Source organism: Bolinopsis microptera, chromosome 1, assembly GCF_026151205.1.
Source record: "Bolinopsis microptera isolate Bmic1 chromosome 1, MBARI_Bmic_1.0, whole genome shotgun sequence".
In the NCBI taxonomy this organism is placed as follows: domain Eukaryota; kingdom Metazoa; phylum Ctenophora; class Tentaculata; order Lobata; family Bolinopsidae; genus Bolinopsis; species Bolinopsis microptera.
The window spans coordinates 4,388,084-4,408,466 of NC_087072.1; the positions used below are offsets into that span (position 1 = coordinate 4,388,084).

The 20,383-nt window shown below is 39.4% G+C and overlaps 3 protein-coding genes and 1 long non-coding RNA gene across 4 annotated transcripts in view; 1 reads left to right on the forward strand and 3 right to left on the reverse strand.

The window, feature by feature from the left end:
* Window positions 1-1,803: 1,803 nt before the first annotated feature.
* Window positions 1,804-5,991, reverse strand: LOC134821836 (uncharacterized). The gene is made up of 2 exons (XR_010161057.1): window positions 5,881-5,991; window positions 1,804-2,657 (listed from the first exon to the last, which is right to left on the reverse strand). It is a non-coding gene; the product is annotated as an uncharacterized LOC134821836 (long non-coding RNA).
* Window positions 5,992-8,575: 2,584 nt separating this feature from the next.
* LOC134815829 (uncharacterized) lies at window positions 8,576-11,755 on the forward strand. The gene is made up of 2 exons (XM_063824416.1): window positions 8,576-8,652; window positions 8,753-11,755. Exon 2 carries the CDS (start codon window positions 8,952-8,954, stop codon window positions 9,864-9,866), a length of 915 nt encoding a protein of 304 aa, XP_063680486.1. The 5' UTR covers window positions 8,576-8,652; window positions 8,753-8,951; the 3' UTR covers window positions 9,867-11,755.
* Window positions 11,756-14,662: 2,907 nt separating this feature from the next.
* On the reverse strand, window positions 14,663-16,846 carry LOC134814825 (ubiquinone biosynthesis O-methyltransferase-like). The gene is made up of 6 exons (XM_063823118.1): window positions 16,720-16,846; window positions 16,349-16,532; window positions 16,044-16,134; window positions 15,460-15,596; window positions 15,132-15,291; window positions 14,663-14,873 (listed from the first exon to the last, which is right to left on the reverse strand). The coding sequence occupies exons 1-6, from the start codon at window positions 16,812-16,814 to the stop codon at window positions 14,719-14,721; spliced, it is 822 nt and encodes a 273-aa protein (XP_063679188.1). The 5' UTR covers window positions 16,815-16,846; the 3' UTR covers window positions 14,663-14,718.
* Window positions 16,847-16,929: 83 nt separating this feature from the next.
* LOC134815328 (gamma-tubulin complex component 2-like) overlaps window positions 16,930-20,383 on the reverse strand; it is a 28,246-nt gene continuing 24,792 nt past the window's right edge. Inside the window, exons 11-15 of the mRNA XM_063823849.1 lie at window positions 19,167-19,468; window positions 18,756-19,034; window positions 18,327-18,614; window positions 17,805-18,106; window positions 16,930-17,680 (exon numbers count right to left, since the gene is read on the reverse strand). Of these exons, the coding sequence (XP_063679919.1) occupies window positions 17,443-17,680; window positions 17,805-18,106; window positions 18,327-18,614; window positions 18,756-19,034; window positions 19,167-19,468 (1,409 nt within the window). The 3' untranslated portion in view covers window positions 16,930-17,442. The remainder of the gene's footprint in view (window positions 17,681-17,804; window positions 18,107-18,326; window positions 18,615-18,755; window positions 19,035-19,166; window positions 19,469-20,383) is intronic.

The window sequence follows — 20,383 nt, forward strand, 5'->3', positions numbered from 1 at the left end:
CTTCAACATGGCTCTCGACACTACCACTAACTAATAAAGTTGCAGTTAATAATTTATTAATTTTGGTGGTAAGATATTTATATTTTTCCATATAGTGATTTGATACTTTGTAGACATGTGTGATGATGATTGATGTTATGTCATAATTTTTAATTTACTTTACTTTACTGAAGACTTTACTGAAGGAGGTGGTCCGCAGATTGCGTGATGGCCGTGAAGATGCCTACTTCTAAACCTATCAATAGGTTCAATAGGTAGGGACCTCAACTATGTTCTGAACAGGCAGGAGTTCCAAGGAAGACCAACACCCAGGATGAAGCCCGTCTTGATAAGTAAGTAAGTAAGTAAAGATTATGACATAACATCATCACAAGTGTCTGTGCGCTGTGTTTTGCTGTCGAGATGTGTAGTGAAGTTGGTAGACTTGGGGCTCACAGACGTAACCTCCTACACCACCTGAAGGTTGACCTCTGGAAGCGTTTCATCTTGCTGGAGTCGTATGATGATATTCTTCATTTGAGAGAACTTGCTAGTGACCGTGGTTATTCGAGTAAATTGTTCAATTTTATACTTGAGTACAAGTCAATTTGACTTTTGGGACATATAATCTTACAAAGGATCACGTTTCGGTTCTAAATTATTTTAGGATTGTTGACATTTGTAAGATTGACATTTTTGATAATAATCACAAGTGTCTACAAAATATCATTGCACTAAATAGAAAAATAATTTAAATAAATATTAAATTATGTTCAAGAAAAAACAAAAATTTCAAGAAAACAACAAATTTTTATTTAAATCAATTATAGCAACAATTTGAAAAACTTTTAAAGTTATTCTATTACCAAGGAATATACTACGGGTATGGTGACTGTACTTGGGCTATTGAGTTGTTAAGTAGATTAAGATTAGTAAACATGCACTTGCATTGTATTTATAAAAACTAGAAATTAGGCTTCACGGTAAAATGGAGAAGCAGGCTGATCTTGAGAAAGCAGACCGTAAAGTTTACGCAGTTTATGTTGCAGCTGTCAGACTGTATGCACCCTTTAAAAGAACATTCTTTGACATCAGGGCAACATGTAGGGATTAACGTATATATGCATCATTGGGATTAATTTGTATGTAATAGACAAAAGACCATCAAATGCAATATAAGCTATGGCCAATTACAAGCTAATTGGATTCAAGTTTGGGGGAAGACTGAAGAACAGGCCCGGTATATCAAAAAATACTCGATATATTGACTATCGAAATACGGTTTAGTTCGACTCTGTAATATTATTCCATTATTACGGTAAATTTACAGTGCATGTGTACCAAAGAGGTAACCTTTTATTTGACACACGTTGAATTTCTCAAAACATCTATGCAAATTCAACTTCCACTAATTATCAAAGATGGAGTTATTGCGCGCTGGTATGGGGATCTGAGTCACAATCTTGTGTTTTAGATGACCAGGCCAAATGCATTTCACTTTCAGTATTTTGTTCATTGTTAAGGACTAGCCCAGAGCGCGCTACTTCGTGGCACTTGCCTACTTCGAAGAAATTTAGACGAGTAACATCCATCAATCAGTATTACACAAATTCACCTAACCATGTGCTTTCGCGCCACTGCGGCACCCCGGCGAACGCCGCGGGCTTCATATTGCTGCGCGTGTTAAAACAAATTTTCGGCATAAATTTGTCAGGAGATCGACTGTAATTCCGTTTACGAACCTTTTAAAGATATTTGACAGTGCCGATTCTATCCCTTAAAGGATTTTCAATAGTGCCGAGGAAAAATAAAACATCAAATTCATTCATCTGAATATTAGTAAAGGTTATAATGATATCAAATCAAGATTTCAAACGCGTACAATCATTAACTCTAATCAAGTATTGTCAACTGTGATTAAAGATCATAGCAAAGTATGCTATCCTATATGTAAGCTACAATGAGGAAGAAACAGCATTATACAGCAGTATTACAATAATAAATATATGGATAATACCAAAATGTAACTATTACTGCTAATAAATACAGTTTAAAGATAAACTTATCAAATTTAAAATTGACACGAAACTAATACGCGGTTTATATTAGAATGCAACACAAACACTAAACACATCAAATAGAAACAAAAAAAGATATCTCGCACTGTCAGTCATTACATATTACAATTATATAAATAACACCGAAGAACTCATATATCAACAGCTCGAGTAGCGCACACTACTATTCCAATTTGAGTGTCTGACAGTGGCAGGGGAAGCGTCCAAGGTTCGATGCCACGACCGTGATCTTATATAATATAGATTATTTATTCTTTAGTGTAGATTAACTTTATTTTTATATATTTTACCAAGTGTGAAGGATCAACCATACGTTATTGATATTTTTGAAATATTTAACGATAAATTGATATAATAATAAATGATTGTAATATTTTTATTGAGGCACATGCCACCCCATCGCGGGTTTACTACTACATCTTTTAAACATTTTGTGAAAGTCGTCTTTGTTTAAGAAGGTCCACTTCCAGTAGCCCATTTTCTCCCCATATAACATTTCTTCATCCTCAGTGCTCAGCAAGACCTGTTTTATTTTCCATTACAGTAATTCCATGTTCCAATGAAATCTAACTCTTCAATTTTAATATCAGCGGTCGGATCCTGAAATATGGAAGTGAAACTCAGTAAATTTTTACAGTCAAGTAATACTATAACTTCTATTCGTAAAATTTTACAAGATTTGTTTCCAGTTTCGGACAAATTCACAATATTACTACATAACAACTTAGTAATGTAAGCAGTAAGGGCCCTCTCCAAATTTTAATCTGTAGAAGTGCACGTGCAAATAACGCGCGGCTTCAATGCAAAAATACGTGTGTGCTCTTGGCGCGCGCTAAAACTCTGCGCTGAAAATATTGGTTTGGTACGTACCACAACGAGAGTTTTAAAATTCCCGCCAATTTCAAACTCCAGAAAAAGAATCCGAAATTTTGGGACAGCCTAAAACATATTCTGATTAATGCTTTTCGACTTTATTTGTCCGTAAACTGACAACTAGAGCAAATCTATTTTCTCTACGAACTGGGCCCGAGTTACTTGTTTTAAAATACAGCAAATCCATCTTCTCTACGAACTGAGCCCGAGTTACTTGTTTTAAAATACAGCAAATCCATCTTCTCTACGAACTGGGCCCGAGTTACTTGTTTTAAAATACAGCAAATCCATCTTCTCTACATACTGGGCCCGAGCTACTTGTTTTAAAATACAGCAAATCCATCTTCACTACGAACTGGGCCCGAGTTACTTGTTTTAAAATACAGCAAATCCATCTTCTCTACGAACTGGGTCCGAGTTACTTGTTTTAAAATACAGCAAATCCATCTTCTCTACGAACTGGGCCCGAGTTACTTGTTTTAAAATACAGCAAATCCATCTTCTCTACGAACTGGGCCCGAGTTACTTGTTTTAAAATACAGCAAATCCATCTTCTCTACGAACTGGGCCCGAGTTACTTGTTTTAAAATACAGCAAATCCATCTTCTCTACGAACTGGGCCCGAGTTACTTGTTTTAAAATACAGCAAATCCATCTTCTCTACGAACTGGGCCCGAGTTACTTGTTTTAAAATACAGCAAATCCATCTTCTCTACGAACTGGGCCCGAGTTACTTGTTTTAAAATACAGCAAATCCATCTTCTCTACGAACTGGGCCCGAGTTACTTGTTTTTAAATACAGCAAATCCATCTTCACTACGAACTGGGCCCGAGTTACTTGTTTTAAAATACAGCAAATCCATCTTCTCTACGAACTGGGTCCGAGTTACTTGTTTTAAAATACAGCAAATCCATCTTCTCTACGAACTGGGCCCGAGTTACTTGTTTTAAAATACAGCAAATCCATCTTCTCTACGAACTGGGCCCGAGTTACTTGTTTTAAAATACAGCAAATCCATCTTCTCTACGAACTGGGCCCGAGTTACTTGTTTTAAAATACAGCAAATCCATCTTCTCTACGAACTGGGCCCGAGTTACTTGTTTTAAAATACAGCAAATCCATCTTCTCTACGAACTGGGCCCGAGTTACTTGTTTTAAAATACAGCAAATCCATCTTCTCTACGAACTGGGCCCGAGTTACTTGTTTTAAAATACAGCAAATCCATCTTCTCTACGAACTGGGCCCGAGTTACTTGTTTTTAAATACAGCAAATCCATCTTCTCTACGAACTGGGCCCGAGTTACTTGTTTTAAAATACAGCAAATCCATCTTCTCTACGAACTGGGCCCGAGTTACTTGTTTTAAAATACAGCAAATCCATCTTCTCTACGAACTGGGCCCGAGTGACTTGTTTTAAAATACAGCAAATCCATCTTCTCTACGAACTGGGCCCGAGTTACTTGTTTTAAAATACAGCAAATCCATCTTCTCTACGAACTGGGCCCGAGTTACTTGTTTTAAAATACAGCAAATCCATCTTCTCTACGAACTGGGCCCGAGTTACTTGTTTTAAAATACAGCAAATCCATCTTCTCTACGAACTGGGCCCGAGTTACTTGTTTTAAAATACAGCAAATCCATCTTCTCTACGAACTGGGCCCGAGTTACTTGTTTTAAAATACAGCAAATCCATCTTCTCTACGAACTGGGCCCGAGTTACTTGTTTTAAAATACAGCAAATCCATCTTCTCTACGAACTGGGCCCGAGTTACTTGTTTTAAAATACAGCAAACCCATCTTCTCTACGAACTGGGCCCGAGTTACTTGTTTTAAAATACAGCAAATCCATCTTCTCTACGAACTGGGCCCGAGTTACTTGTTTTAAAATACAGCAAATCCATCTTCTCTACGAACTGGGCCCGAGTTACTTGTTTTAAAATACAGCAAATCCATCTTCTCTACGAACTGGGCCCGAGTTACTTGTTTTAAAATACAGCAAATCCATCTTCTCTACGAACTGGGCCCGAGTTACTTGTTTTAAAATACAGCAAATCCATCTTCTCTACGAACTGGGCCCGAGTTACTTGTTTTAAAATACAGCAAATCCATCTTCTATACAAACTGGGCCCGAGTTACTTGTTTTAAAATACAGCAAATCCATCTTCTCTACGAACTGGGCCCGAGTGACTTGTTTTAAAATACAGCAAATCCATCTTCTCTACGAACTGGGCCCGAGTTACTTGTTTTAAAATACAGCAAATCCATCTTCTCTACGAACTTGGCCCGAGTTACTTGTTTTAAAATACAGCAAATCCATCTTCTCTACGAACTGGGCCCGAGTTACTTGTTTTAAAATACAGCAAATCCATCTTCTCTACGAACTGGGCCCGAGTTACTTGTTTTAAAATACAGCAAATCCATCTTCTCTACGAACTGGGCCCGAGTTACTTGTTTTAAAATACAGCAAATCCATCTTCTCTACGAACTGGGCCCGAGTTACTTGTTTTAAAATACAGCAAATCCATCTTCTCTACGAACTGGGCCCGAGTTACTTGTTTTAAAATACAGCAAATCCATCTTCTCTACGAACTGGGCCCGAGTTACTTGTTTTAAAATACAGCAAATCCATCTTCTCTACGAACTGGGCCCGAGTTACTTGTTTTAAAATACAGCAAATCCATCTTCTCTACGAACTGGGCCCGAGTTACTTGTTTTAAAATACAGCACATCCATCTTCTCTACGAACTGGGCCCGAGTTACTTGTTTTAAAATACAGCAAATCCATCTTCTCTACGAACTGGGCCCGAGTTACTTGTTTTAAAATACGACAAAGTTAACTGCTGAATGTTCCCGGTCAAAAATTAATTATAGTTTATATTAAAATATTGTCTATTGTCTATGTTTTACTATAATGCTGGGAGCCTTGTTGTAAATAATAGGGTACATACCATTCCTTGAAAGTTGTTATTTCGGAGTGAGCAATCATTTTGTTGACTAGCGAATCTAAATTGAAATAGTCGAATATCACTCAATTTCAGTTGCAGGTCGACATCCTTAAAATTAGAGAGCAAATAATTTTATTTTGTACTCTACTTCAGTCAATATAAATAGAAATTACAGCAATTTGAAGTAACAGCATATCAAGCTATATCATACATAATTATGAAAGCCTCGCAGAGATCTCGATTAAATCTGTAAACGTACATTTAACGGTAAGATATATAGATAGCGCGCAATATAAGCGCACGCACAAAACCAATATGGCTGCCACACAAAGCTACAAACTGGAACAAGAAATGAAAATTGTGAATTCAACCAGCTTGGATACTATTATCCAACGCGACATTGGTTTGGGCGCATTATCGACACGTTTTAAATGCGCGGAATATTTTTGTGCGCGGCACTAGCATTTTAAATTTTCAAAATTCAAATCATAGCCAGAGTTATGGTTATTTTTCAAGACAAATTTTGAGGCAAATTTTACGTGTAAATTATTCATTTTTCATTCATGATCACTCATAATTTGAACAATTTACCTCGGATTGAATTGAACTCTTCAGTATTCGATGATTAAAACAATTGTTTCAAGAACAGAGTAGTTTTAAAGCTAAACATTCGCAATTTGTCTTAACAGGAGTCTTGGGAGAATTGTAAAAATGAAATTTAAACGTTTTAGCGGCGCATGAAGCCCGCGGCGTTCGCTGGGGTGTGCGGGCGCGCTTGTTTCACAAGTCAAGAAAAGTTATTTTTACCGCCGTGAGGCGGGCGCGCGCTACTGCAATGTGCAAGCGCAATGCCGGCTCTGGATAGAGCAAGCACACAAATATTAATTGCAGCAATAGAATCCACCCGTAATACTGGAACACATATTTATTATTCATTATTGTAGGTTTATTACATTCCAAAACGCGCGCTGAGTTGGACTCGCGTCGGATCGAATCATCGACGGTTTAATCATGCTAATTTTTTTTAAATATGTTACGGTTACCACTTGATTCACGATGTCAATCCTTCGCAGCTCGGTGAGGCACAGTGGTGCATCTTGCCGATCTACCGAAGTGTGGTTGCGAGAAGCATTATTTGATGCGCGCGCGACCCAGTAGTGCATGCGCTACAAGGTTACCACCCGTCAACGCTTTAATTGCGTGTAATGTAAAAATAAGAATTTTTATAAATTTTAATTGTGATTACTGATTATATTTTCATTTCTTTTGAAACTATTTACTGCAGGCCGCGCTCAGCCTGTCATTCCGCCAAATCTTTATTCGGCTATTATGTTAATGAACATAATAGCCTGGGGTCCTCAGGTAAGAAACTATCAACACGGAGCTCATACATTATAATTTTTAATTGACAATGCCAATATTTTCCAATTTGTGAATTTTGCTACAATCCGATTGCTGATTTCGTCAAAAACACACGAGCGTTGAATTGACACACGCTGCAACCACTTTTCATCGCGCCCGGCCGGCCGGAGTGCACTTATCGCGTGCACGAGAATTGTGCAACGTGTAGCAAGCGTTGAAAAATGATATTTTTCGACGTAGCGTGCGTCGCTTTCTTTTTGAAATATTAGCCAGAGGCAACACAGGGGACTGAAACCAGGTTTTCGATCAAACGCTACCATTTTATTATTTTTAGTCGAGTCAAACGTCGCCAATAGTTGCTCTCGTCTAATGCAAAATCGCTGCATTTTGCTTAATTGACGATGTCAATTCATGGCAGCTCGGCGCGACACAGTAGCGCATCTCGCCGATCTAGTCGCCGATCTGTCGCTGTGAGAAGCCTTATTGAGTGCGCGGCGCGGCACAGTAACGCATCGTGCTACAACATTTTGCAAGTCATTATGCATAATTGAATTACATATGTGGTAACGGTTGACCATTGTTAATGATCTGGCCCGGCGCGCGCTACTTCGTAGCTCGTGCCGTCGAGAAGAAAGCGGCGCGCGCTACTTCGAAGAAATTTAGACGAGTAACATCCGTCAAGTTAACGGGTGATACTCATAAAATATCTGTTCCATATATTGGACCGTTAATTGACAATGTCAATTCATGGCAGCTCGGCGCGGCACAGTAGCGCATCTCGCCGATCTAGCCAGTCGCTGTGAGAAGCCTCATTGAGTGCGCGGCGCGGCACAGTTACGCATCGCGCTACAAATTGGATGGATTCGTCCAGATAGGTCACTGCGGGTGATAATCTGAAGACAGCTATAACCCAAACGGGGTTGTTGACTGTATTTAATTATTTAATGGATTCGTCCAGATAGGTCACTGCGGGTGATAATCTGAAGACAGCTATAACTCAAACGGGGTTGTTGACTGTATTTTAATTATTTAATGGATCCGTCCAGATAGGTCACTGCGGGTGATAATCTGAAGACAGCTATAACTCAAACGGGGTTGTTGACTGTATTTTAATTATTTAATGGATTCGTCCAGATAGGTCACTGCGGGTGATAATCTGACGACAGCTGTAGCTCAGACGGGATCTTCGAGCGTATTTTTGTGTAATTTAATAGTGCAATCTTGAGAGAAATTGGGGCTATCATTGCTGGAAAAGGAAAACCGGGGAATGTTATTACTGTTCACACCTTTCTCTCTCTTTCGTGACAGAATACTTCTAACCGTGTTTACCTTTTCTAGCAATGACAAGCAAAGAAGGATAACCGATTGGACTGGGGAGGAGTGGAACATTGGCAGCACACTACCGTCCAATCGGTAAGTATTTATAATGTTTAGTTATTAGGTATTTATTTGGAATTGGTTTAATTTGGTGGTAAAGTTATTCTATTATGTAATAAAGTATTTTGTTTTACAGGTTTTGTACATACGACAAATACGGGTTTTATTGGTCTACTAAAGGTCATCTAACAGTGATAGCAGGAAGTCGGAAAACGTTCTACACAACGACCTGACAGTGGCACTTTGTTTGTGTGTTATTTAGACTACAATTTAGAGACTAATTTAGAGACTAATTTGAGAGACAGTTTTAGAGTTTTTTGAGTCGAACTATAACTATGAGTCTTCGTGAGATACCAGTTTTAGACGACAGCGCTGACTACAGCACATGGAAGAAGAAAGTGCTAATATGGCAGCTTGGCACCGCAGCATCAACGAAACAGCAAGCTAGTAAGCTGATTATGAACATGAAAGGTAGACCACAGGAGGTTTCTATAAACATGACATTAAAGGTGCTAGGAGCAGAAGATGGAGTTGATAAACTCATTGCCGAACTGGACAAACTGTATAAGAAGGACAGTACTCAGTCTTTATTTAAGGCAATAGATGATTTTGAGGGATACAGGAGAGGAGATGGAGAAGATATAGACAACTACATCTTGGAATTCCAGAGGAGGTATAAAATTCTCAAACAGCTCAGAAAGAACGAAGATCTTTACGATGACATGGTATTAGCGTATAGACTATTAAATCAGGCAAGCCTAAGTGATGAACAGGCGAGATTAGTTAGAGCAACTTGCACTAGTACATTATCCTATGACTTGATGCAAGAACAGTTAAAAAGGACGTTTGGAGATGGATTCACAAGGAATGAGAATCACTCTAGTTGTAGTCTACCTTTTAAAAGTACTCCTATGGAGGAAATGGTAAAGCAGGAACCTGTCTTTCTAGCTGAGGATTACAAATTGGGGTCTGACATTCACTGGACCAGAAATGGGGATCAAAGGAATTTCACGGGTCAACCAATGAGAGAAGAAAACAGATATAACCCTGATGCTCAGGATAGAGGACAGCAGAGATACAACTCTGAATATGCTCAGAAACGAGGACAAAAGCTTTATATGAGGCCGAGGGGGAGTAGTAGTCCCAAGGTATGTTGTTTTATATGCCACCAACCAGGTCATATGGTTGCTCAGTGTTCATTTAACACATTCCCCGGATCTGAGGATGCTGACCTTGGAAATACGGAATGATCGAGAGAGCTGGCAATACATTAAAACCTTTGTTCAGAGTAGATTTGGAAAAGTATCTTGATTGAGAAACAAGAAGGCAATCAAATGAATGTTTTGTGTCGTTAAATGTATGAGTCAAGAGCGTTGAGTCAAGCAAAAGTCAATGTTTCTATTTTAGGAATTGTGAGTTTATTCAGTTTTATGTTTTGTAATTTGTTATGTGTCGTGTTTTAAGTTTTTATCGCAATTTCCTGTCGGATTCTATGATACTAAATATAGAAAAGAGTCGAATGTTTATTATAAGATCAATTATGTCTGTTTATAAGAAATAAGAGTAATATTCAGTATGAATATCCAGTTCCATGATTCGTAGAATCGTGTTTTAGTCGTTTTTTACGAGTTAATTTCTGAGCAATGTCAGGAGTATATATTATTTCGTCTCGTCAGTTTTTATTTTAAGTTTGTATATTTCATTTTAATTTGCAAAAGAGTGTGGTCGCAGGTAAACATAATAATATATCTGCGTATATAATATGTTTGTAGCTAATTTAGGTAGCTAATCCACTTTGCTGAGTTGTTCTTTTAGTATTTATCTCGAATATTTACTCGTTTTATGGGGACGCTTTTAATTTTTGAGCTAGATATTATAACCTCTCGGTGAGTTTTTTGAGAACAAAGTAATTTCTGTATTGCTAGTAATTTTGAGCTCGTCTAGGTATAGAAAGTACTAATAGTGTTAGCATTTGAAAATGCGCGCTGGACGCGCGCGCGTGTGGCATTTATATTTTAGCGGGGTTTTTGAAGAAATTTTAATATGACTTGTTATGTTTTTCTCTGTAATAAGTTCTGAACAGTTTCGTCTCGATAGGTCACTCAAGGTGATAATCTGAAGACATCTGCTCCAACGGGGTTGTTGAGCGAAAATACAGGGACGATTTTAATATTCGGCAGTTTCGTCTTGATAGGTCACTGCGGGTGATAATCTAAAGACAGCTGCAGCTCCAACGGGGTTTGTTGAGCGTATTTGTGGGTACAAGTTTATTGTTTGGTAGATTTGTCCAGATAGGTCACTGCGGGTGATAATCTGAAGACAGCTGTAGCTCCAACAGGGTTGTTGAGCGTATTTGTGGGTACAAGTTTATTGTTTGATAGATTCGTCCAGATAGGTCACTGCGGGTGATAATCTGAAGACAGCTGTAGCTCCAACAGGGTTGTTGAGCGTATTTAATTATTTAATGGATTCGTCCAGATAGGTCACTGCGGGTGATAATCTGAAGACAGCTATAACCCAAACGGGGTTGTTGACTGTATTTAATTATTTAATGGATTCGTCCAGATAGGTCACTGCGGGTGATAATCTGAAGACAGCTATAACTCAAACGGGGTTGTTGACTGTATTTTAATTATTTAATGGATCCGTCCAGATAGGTCACTGCGGGTGATAATCTGAAGACAGCTATAACTCAAACGGGGTTGTTGACTGTATTTTAATTATTTAATGGATTCGTCCAGATAGGTCACTGCGGGTGATAATCTGACGACAGCTGTAGCTCAGACGGGATCTTCGAGCGTATTTTTGTGTAATTTAATAGTGCAATCTTGAGAGAAATTGGGGCTAGCATTGCTGGAAAAGGAAAACCGGGGAATGTTATTACTGTTCACACCTTTCTCTCTCTTTCGTGACAGAATACTTCTAACCGTGTTTACCTTTTCTAGCAATGACAAGCAAAGAAGGATAACCGATTGGACTGGGGAGGAGTGGAACATTGGCAGCACACTACCGTCCAATCGGTAAGTATTTATAATGTTTAGTTATTAGGTATTTATTTGGAATTGGTTTAATTTGGTGGTAAAGTTATTCTATTATGTAATAAAGTATTTTGTTTTACAGGTTTTGTACATACGACAAATACGGGTTTTATTGGTCTACTAAAGGTCATCTAACAACACAGGGGACTGAAACCAGGTTTTCGATCAAACGCTACCATTTTATTATTTTTAGTCGAGTCAAACGTCGCCAATAGTTGCTCTCGTCTAATGCAAAATCGCTGCATTTTGCTTAATTGACGATGTCAATTCATGGCAGCTCGGCGCGACACAGTAGCGCATCTTGCCGATCTAGTCGCCGATCTGTCGCTGTGAGAAGCCTTATTGAGTGCGCGGCGCGGCACAGTAACGCATCGTGCTACAACATTTTGCAAGTCATTATGCATAATTGAATTACATATGTGGTAACGGTTGACCATTGTTAATGATCTGGCCCGGCGCGCGCTACTTCGTAGCTCGTGCCGTCGAGAAGAAAGCGGCGCGCGCTACTTCGAAGAAATTTAGACGAGTAACATCCGTCAAGTTAACGGGTGATACTCATAAAATATCTGTTCCATATATTGGACCGTTAATTGACAATGTCAATTCATGGCAGCTCGGCGCGGCACAGTAGCGCATCTCGCCGATCTAGCCAGTCGCTGTGAGAAGCCTCATTGAGTGCGCGGCGCGACACAGTTACGCATCGCGCTACAAATTGGATCGTCGACGAGTCCAATTCGGCGCGCGTCCTGGTAGGTTGTAAACCTACAACATATATGGCGCACGTTATATCTCCGCCAAAAGCACATCCAATTTGATACGTATGAAATATGTTTATAACTTCCTTGGTTGTGCACTAAGTTGATCACTTTCGAGGCACCTCGACAAAAACTTCTCATGCTTGATGCTATTGTGCTTTTTATGGAGAAATACGTCAGTAGCGTTTAATTTTTGAGCTTTTTATTCTTCTTCAAAAGTATTCCAAATGATTTTTATAAGTGCATATATTGATCCTCAGAATACATTAAAAAATAATTTTCCTCGATTCATGAAGTTTGAAAGAATTTACAGCAATGCGCGCAATTTGGGGAGTGTGCTTTTGGCGGAGATATAACATATAAACTGCGCCTTACATATATTCGTATGCGAATCTTGGCTTACATAATGCAGCGATTTCATTGGACAAGAGCAACTGTTGGCGACGTTTGACTACAAATGGCAGTGTTTGATTTTAACGGGTGATACTCGTAAAATATCTGTTCCATACCGTCGACGAGTCCAACTCGGCGCGCGTCCTGGTAGGTTGTAAACATACAATGTTTGATTGAAAACCTGCATTGGTTTCAGCTCCCCCGGTGGCAAGGTTGTACGAAATAGTGAGCGCCGGGTTAATCAATTATTGATTACACATTAATATTTATATGTTTTTTGTTTGGTTGAATAATTTTCATTTAACTGATTGGGATCTGAGTGCTTTTGCGCCACTGCGGGCGCGCTTGTTTCACAAGTAAGAAAAAATTTACTGCCGGGAGGCGAGCGCGCACCACTGCAAGTTAAGCGCAAGGGCTCTGGATAGAGCAATATCTGACACATGTAATTTTATAATGATCTTTCTAATTTCTAATTTCTAATTTCTAATTTCTAATTTCTAATTTCTAATTTCTAATTTCTAATTTCTAATTTCTAATTTCTAATTAATTCTTTTAATTTTATCGGACACATCTGCTTTGGAATAAACTTCCTCTCGAAATAAGAGACCATAGCTGTCCTGATATCTTCAAGGCCAAACTTAAGGATTACCTATGGTTGGAAATGCTACCCACAGATCCAAACGATAGTCACGCTGAATTCTACCTGTCTGATAATGATTAGGTGCATCTCATTTCTCCCAATGCCAATTCTCTGATCTAAAATAACCGATCCAAACTATTTAAGGGGTTAGGGGTGGGTTGGGTTTTTAAAAGTACTGTATGATATAATCTATTTCATTAACAAGTTAACAAATTATTTAACGGGTGATACTCGTAAAATATCTGTTCGCGACGAGTCCAACTCGGCGCACGTCCTGGTAGGTTGTAAACCTACAACAAATTATTAACGTTATGATATTTAATGCACGCTGTATTTTATAATTGCACAATCATCTCTATTACAATATATCTTAAATTTATTTAATTGACGATGTCAATTCATGGCAGCTCGGCGCGGCACAGTAGCGCATCTCGCCGATCTAGCCAGGTCGCTGTGAGAAGCCTCTTTGAGTGCGCGGCGCGGCACAGTAACGCATCGCGCTACAATTGGCTTCGTCAATCGTCAACCCTTGCCAGCTTGCTACTGCTAGTCTATTTATATTGCTCGCTTCTTTCACTGCGAGAAGCTCGAAAAGAGAGCCGCACATTGGGATTGGTGTGCCAGGTAACTATACTGTGTACCAGGTAATATGCCCGTGCTATACCGGTACGGTGGTAAGTAAATCTATTTTAATTGTAAGTCTATTTTCATATTGTGTTTTGTGAGTTTCATTTTTAAGGGGCGTGATGGAACTGCCTTCTTCGATCTTCACTTTTCATAACTGATAACGCGTCGTAAGATAGAGGTCTCATTTTATGAAATATAATAACTATATAATTACAAGTATGGAGTACTAATACATAATAACAATTAAATCTAAAAATAAAAATGCCTTTTTCATTAATTTATAATCTGTGATCAAAACCAAATCAAAAAATTAGATCGATATAAATATAATACTCCTCATTGTCACACTTCATTTAAAAAACTAAAGACTTAAGACTTCACTGTACGTCTGTACTGATACTATGGGGAATCACTGAGGGTCACTTTAGTCTTTAAGCATTAAGAATATTAGGCTTCTATTCCTAAATATTCGATCATCAATATCGTTATCACCGGTGCTACGGACGACCCTATTTGCAAACTTCTTCAGAACTATAAGAAATCTTATTTACACTATTGACTATATTTTTGACAAATCGCTCTTCGTTAAAAAATTTAATTACAAAGACTTAAGACGAACAAATATTGAGACGGGAAACCCGATTGTTCATCAACTATCATATTCATCTTCGATATGTTCGATATCCTCTAAGTCTCTTTTAATGGCAGTCACTGCATAGTTGATAGAGAGATCAGAACTGGTGCCCCACTGACGAGTAAGAGGGTTAAAATTCAGTCCGACCACTTTCACCACGTCGAAACCACCTGCGATTAACCATCAGTTAGATCAACTACTTGTCACAATATTCAATATCAGTATTGTAAAAGTTAAAATGATTATATACAAACTTGAGAGTGAAGACTGTCAACAAATTTAAGTATGAAATTATCAGGTCATGTTCAATGTTTAACCATCTTCGACATTTCCTGCAGTCCCTAAATATGCTATGCAATATTATACCCATACAAAACAACCACAAATAGTTCAATTTAGAAAGAGCAGCGCTCAATCTGAGGAATTACAATCAGCAATAGCGCCGGTCAGGGTGTGAGGAGGGACCAGTTTGTGGTACTCATGAGTACCGGGTGGGACCAGTCCTGCTACATTCTCTGCTAACATGATTGCAAACAACCAACTCGCTACTGTTCTGTTTATCGTGGTGAACATTAAACCCCCGCCTGGCTAATGGGAAGTGTCGTAAGTATTGTTCATGAATATTCTGAAGTTATTAACAAGAAAAAGGGAAATACAGTCACAGATATTTAGATAGAAATGAGCCTAAACTTTAGCCTAAACTTTAACTAGAGCCTAAACTTGTTAATAAGTCTGTCTCCAAGTTTGGAAACTCACCCGGACGCGCCCAGCACATTGAGATACAAAGGTAGCCACACACGGCACATGTTCCACCACTTCTGACGACACCACCATATCAAACTGCTCCGTCACTTCCTCCACGGTGGCGGCCTGGTATCTCAGATCTAGATCGCCTGTACGGAGAGAGAACTGTTCAGACTTGTTACACAGACTTGTTACACAGACTTGTTACACAGACTAGTTACACAGACTATTTACACAGACTAGTCTAGTTACACAGACTAGTTACACAGACTAGTTACACAGACTAGTTAAACAGAATAGTTACACAGACTAGTTACACAGACTAGTTACACAGACTAGTTACACAGACTAGTTACACAGACTAGTTACACAGACTAGTTACACAGACTAGTTACACAGATCACTGGTACCCACTACCCAGGTAACGGGACAGGCACCTCGTGAGACGTAATTGTAATTAGCGGGCATGTTGGAAACTGTCTGTTTTAGGATGGAATTAGGATGCTCTAAGTTTATTCCTATTTTGTAGTAATTCTAAATTTCAAGTGAATTTAAGCGAAGTTAGAATGTAAATGTATCTGAAATATTGAGCTTGCCTGGAAACTTGTTTGCGTGATTAGAAGCAATCCGTATCATTTCCTCACTAGGATCTATTGCAGTTACATCAAACCCCTGTTTGGCCAACTCCTGATGTTATTTGTTATTCAGTTGATTTGGTGAAATCCAATCAACAGATGTAATTAGAGTTAGACTTCATACCAAGGTCGAAACTTGCAATTGTTTTTTCCGCATAAAAACACCGTCCGATTCTTCTAACTTCTAAAATTTTAGATGAGGTCCAAGCAACATACCGATGCTTAAACACAAGAAAATATTGTCAAAAACTTAATCAGGAAATAACCTCGGCTAAGTAGCCTCCACCGCACCCTACATCCAATATCTGCGGGTCAGGGAAGTCGATCTGACGAGCTAGAGACTTAAGGAGGGGTATCCGAACACTATTCATAAGGTATAGAGGATCTTTGTCATCTCTCCACCAGCTAGAAGACAGCGCATCGAACTTTAGCACCTCTTTCTCGTGTTCCCTGATAACAGAGGGTTAAACTGGGTGCCTGCCTGTCGCCATGATTCCAAGTCAAAAGTAAAATTCACCGTCTCGAGTTTCGGCAATAATTTGTTCGTGAAGATTCCACATACAATATGAAAGGGGAAGTCAGCCAGAATGACCCCAATATCTCCCCGCTAGATATTGAAACAGGTACAGCTACTCACGATCTGGATTGCACGGTCTCAGAGGAGAGGGTTCTGATACCGCCAGGTCCCACGAGGGTCATGCAGCGTCTACATAGAGCACCGACTAACGCCATCACTGTGAGAAATGTTTAACACTTTTCTCGGTCAAGTGCGAGGTAATATTCAATGCTCGCCATTATATTAGACTAATATTCAGGGAACTCTGAAGCTCAACAAAGTCGAAAATGTAAACACCACGAGTACGTACAGTTTATAAATATGTCGAAATATCAAATAGTAAAATAATGTCATACAAAATAGTATAAATAACATTACGTCAACACATACTGGCTTCCTTCCGTACTATACAGTGATAATAAATAAAATGGATACCCTAACAGTAACATATAATTCTTAATTCAAAGCCGTAGAAAAACCCGAAAACCCTCGAATATTCGACTAAGAAACCCTGAATACATTTGTATCAAAAAGAGTTAACATATTATATCATATAAGCATGTAACGAGGACGATGCCTTTTGAGACTTAGTCTATCTTTTCTGAGACTCAAGAAGTAAAATTGTAAGATTTCCTACTATTTTATTATAATTATCGCAGGGCGCGTGCCGTAACACTTAAAGACTTAACAAATCTCTACAATATGTAGCTTAAAATGCGCCCACTCAGTGGGCCCTACAATACAATTAATATTACATTAAAAAGGTATTAATCAACATCTTTAAGAACAAAATTCCTCACGTATTTAGACATTGGTGGAATGTCCGGATTTATTGGGTTGTCGGCCCCCGCTAGACAGTGGTCTGGGGATGGCCTGTTGGGATGGTCTGGTTCCTGCAGGACGACCGATTTGCCGCCCAGCACTTGATCCTGGCTGCTTTTTGTCTACTGCTGATGCTAAAGACCTTGATGCCAACCTCCCTGAACTCCCGGTTAGTCTGCCTGAACTACCAGTTGAACTGTTGCTCGCATTGCTTGCTGTACTAAAAAGAGCAATCATGTTAGAGCTCATAAAATTTGTGAAAGCTGATTTTTCATTCAGCGCGAAAGCTGATTTTTGCATAAAAATTTGTTCAACAGAAAATTTTAATTGTGAACATTAAAAACCTGAGTGAGGAAAGAGATTTTGCGGCAAGTTGAGATTTAAGAGGGCCCGTAGTTGACTGAGTTTTGACCGGGATAGCTCCCACATTAGAAGGAGGAGTAGGCTCACTTGGGGGCGGTGTCCCATTAGAGGGGGGCTCCCCATCATCGTTATACTCCCCCCTTGTCTCCTCGTTGAGTCTAGCAGCCTGTTCCACAAGGTGGGGGTTCTGGTCCATGAGTCTGGCGTAGTAATCGTTAGGATCTAGTCGGGATAGTAGGTAGGAAAGGTGGTGTTCTGAAGCTGTCTTGGATATTGTCTGGATCTGGAATAAAGTTTAACTGATCAGATATCATCGAGTTATTTGGTGTCAAATTGGGAGAGCATTAAATAGCATGACTGTACTTACTACAGCCTACAGGTGTCTTAATAAAACTTTTGTAAGACACATAACCTATTACCTATGCAATGGGCTATAAGACAAAGCAAATATAAGTACTTAAGTAGAAAATTGTCCTGGTATTAATTTTAAGAAGTAAACTCACATTAATGAGTAACTGAAGAGTTAGTAGGGTGAAGTTGGAGTCGAAGTTTTTAATGAGGTCCTCAAAATGATCCTGAGAATGCATTTTCATGTTTTGTTCAGCTTGTGTTGCTATGGATACAGTTGCTGACGGAATGAGCCGGAGCATGGCATTACTGAAGTTAACACAGATAGCTTGGAGTTTTGCCAGACTTCTCAGCAGCTCTGGCGTTGTTAGGAGACAATCCTTCAAACAAGTCTCCAGGAAGTCGTTGTGGATAGCCAATACGTTGTCTATCGTTTTAACTGTCTGTCAGGAGGAGTGTGTAAGTTTGTGGGCACATAACTCTAGGTTACATGTTGCTAAATATTTCGTTTGTAAAGATCAGCGATCGCTGGCGGTGGTTGCTTACAAGAATCTTAATGTTTACAATGACTACTCAACACGAACCTGCATTTCTTGCGTGAAAATATGCCACTGTCTCTCGATAACTTCAAACATGGCATAGTAGCTGTAGTTGCTGATAAAGGACAGCATTCTCTGTCGGAGACAGAATGCAGCAGCGTGCCACTTGGTGGTGTAGATGGGTTCCCACTTGGCCTGCTTGTGAGCCTGCCACACAGCACACAGTTGCCGCTCCACGTGTTTGCAATGAAACAGGTGCCGGAACAGCAGCTGGTATTTTGTGATGGATTTCCGGGATACTACCAGTGATACGGGCCACTCAACCTGAGCAGTTTGCTAGCGTCACAATTTGTCGGAACAATCGAAAGTAAAAATACTGATCAGTGTTTCTACAGTTAAAACAATAAATTTGAAACATCTGTTATCCTCACAGTATACTTTATAGTAATGACCTACCCTATAGTCCAGAGTAAACGCCTCAACTCCAGTCAGCCCAGAAGCATGAGGTTCGAAAGCTGGGTAGACTTGCTCAGTGGGACCCAGAGTGTGACCCCTGACATTTATTATCCTGAATAGTTGGGTGATCAGATCGTAGGGCACAATGTCTACTTTCAGATCTTCTTTGAAGGGGTCGTTGGCGGCAACACTAGTCCTCACGGCCAGGTCTAACAGTGATTCTATGCGAGAGGAGACGATATCGTCGTGTTTCTTTCGTAACTCGTGCTCTGCCATATCCATGAAGTGAACAAACACATCGCCTGAGATGTGACAGATTAAAAATAAGTGGACAATGTAAAAACACACACTCTCAGTAGTCATTAAGTTAACCAGGGTTGGGTTAGTTGAAGCCCTGTTCTACAACGTGAAAGGCGATAAATTGTCAGACAAAATAAGGGCTGAAGAGCATTGATTAAAACGCCACTATACCGCCACTATGACCCAGTTGACCCTACCAGTTTCTCCATTATTCAAATTAGAGTTTTAGTATTTCGCGTAACATTCAACTTGCTGGACTTTTAGACTTCTTCCAAAAGTTAGAATACGAATAGAAATAATTTCAGTCGTTCCTTCTTGTGCCAGATCACAAGGTTTGATTTATTTCTAGATTGTTTCTTTGAATACAGAGAACATGAATCGTGGACGTGATGCGATAATATGACTTAAATAAGCTTACTGGTTCATGACAGGTCATCAGTCGACTAATGACCTGACATGAACCAACTTATTTAAGATAAGATCATGGGAGGTGCCAACTCATGATCCAATACTAATGACCTGGCGGCTGGCATACTTGGCATGACTGGTGGCGACATAGTCACATAGTCACGTTGGTCGTTGCACCTGAGCCCCAAAATAACGGGAGGCCGACTTAGGGGACCCCCGATTATCAGTGCAGTGGTCAGATCATGTATCAAGGGAGTGAGACTTATACTGGAAGATTAAAGACAATAGTATCCCATTCTATCAACAAGAAGGTAGGCGCCTACCTTCTCCAAATGCATCTCTGATCAGACAGGATCTCAACAGCTACTTGACTCTGATGAATACATCTACTTTCGGAAGAAGGACAAGGATTCAGCCCTCACCTCTGCCTGGCGGTGCTGCAAGCACAAACTTCCCACGAAGTGTCCCTGTCTGACGTCTGTGCTATCTATCCCTCTCAGACAATTCTC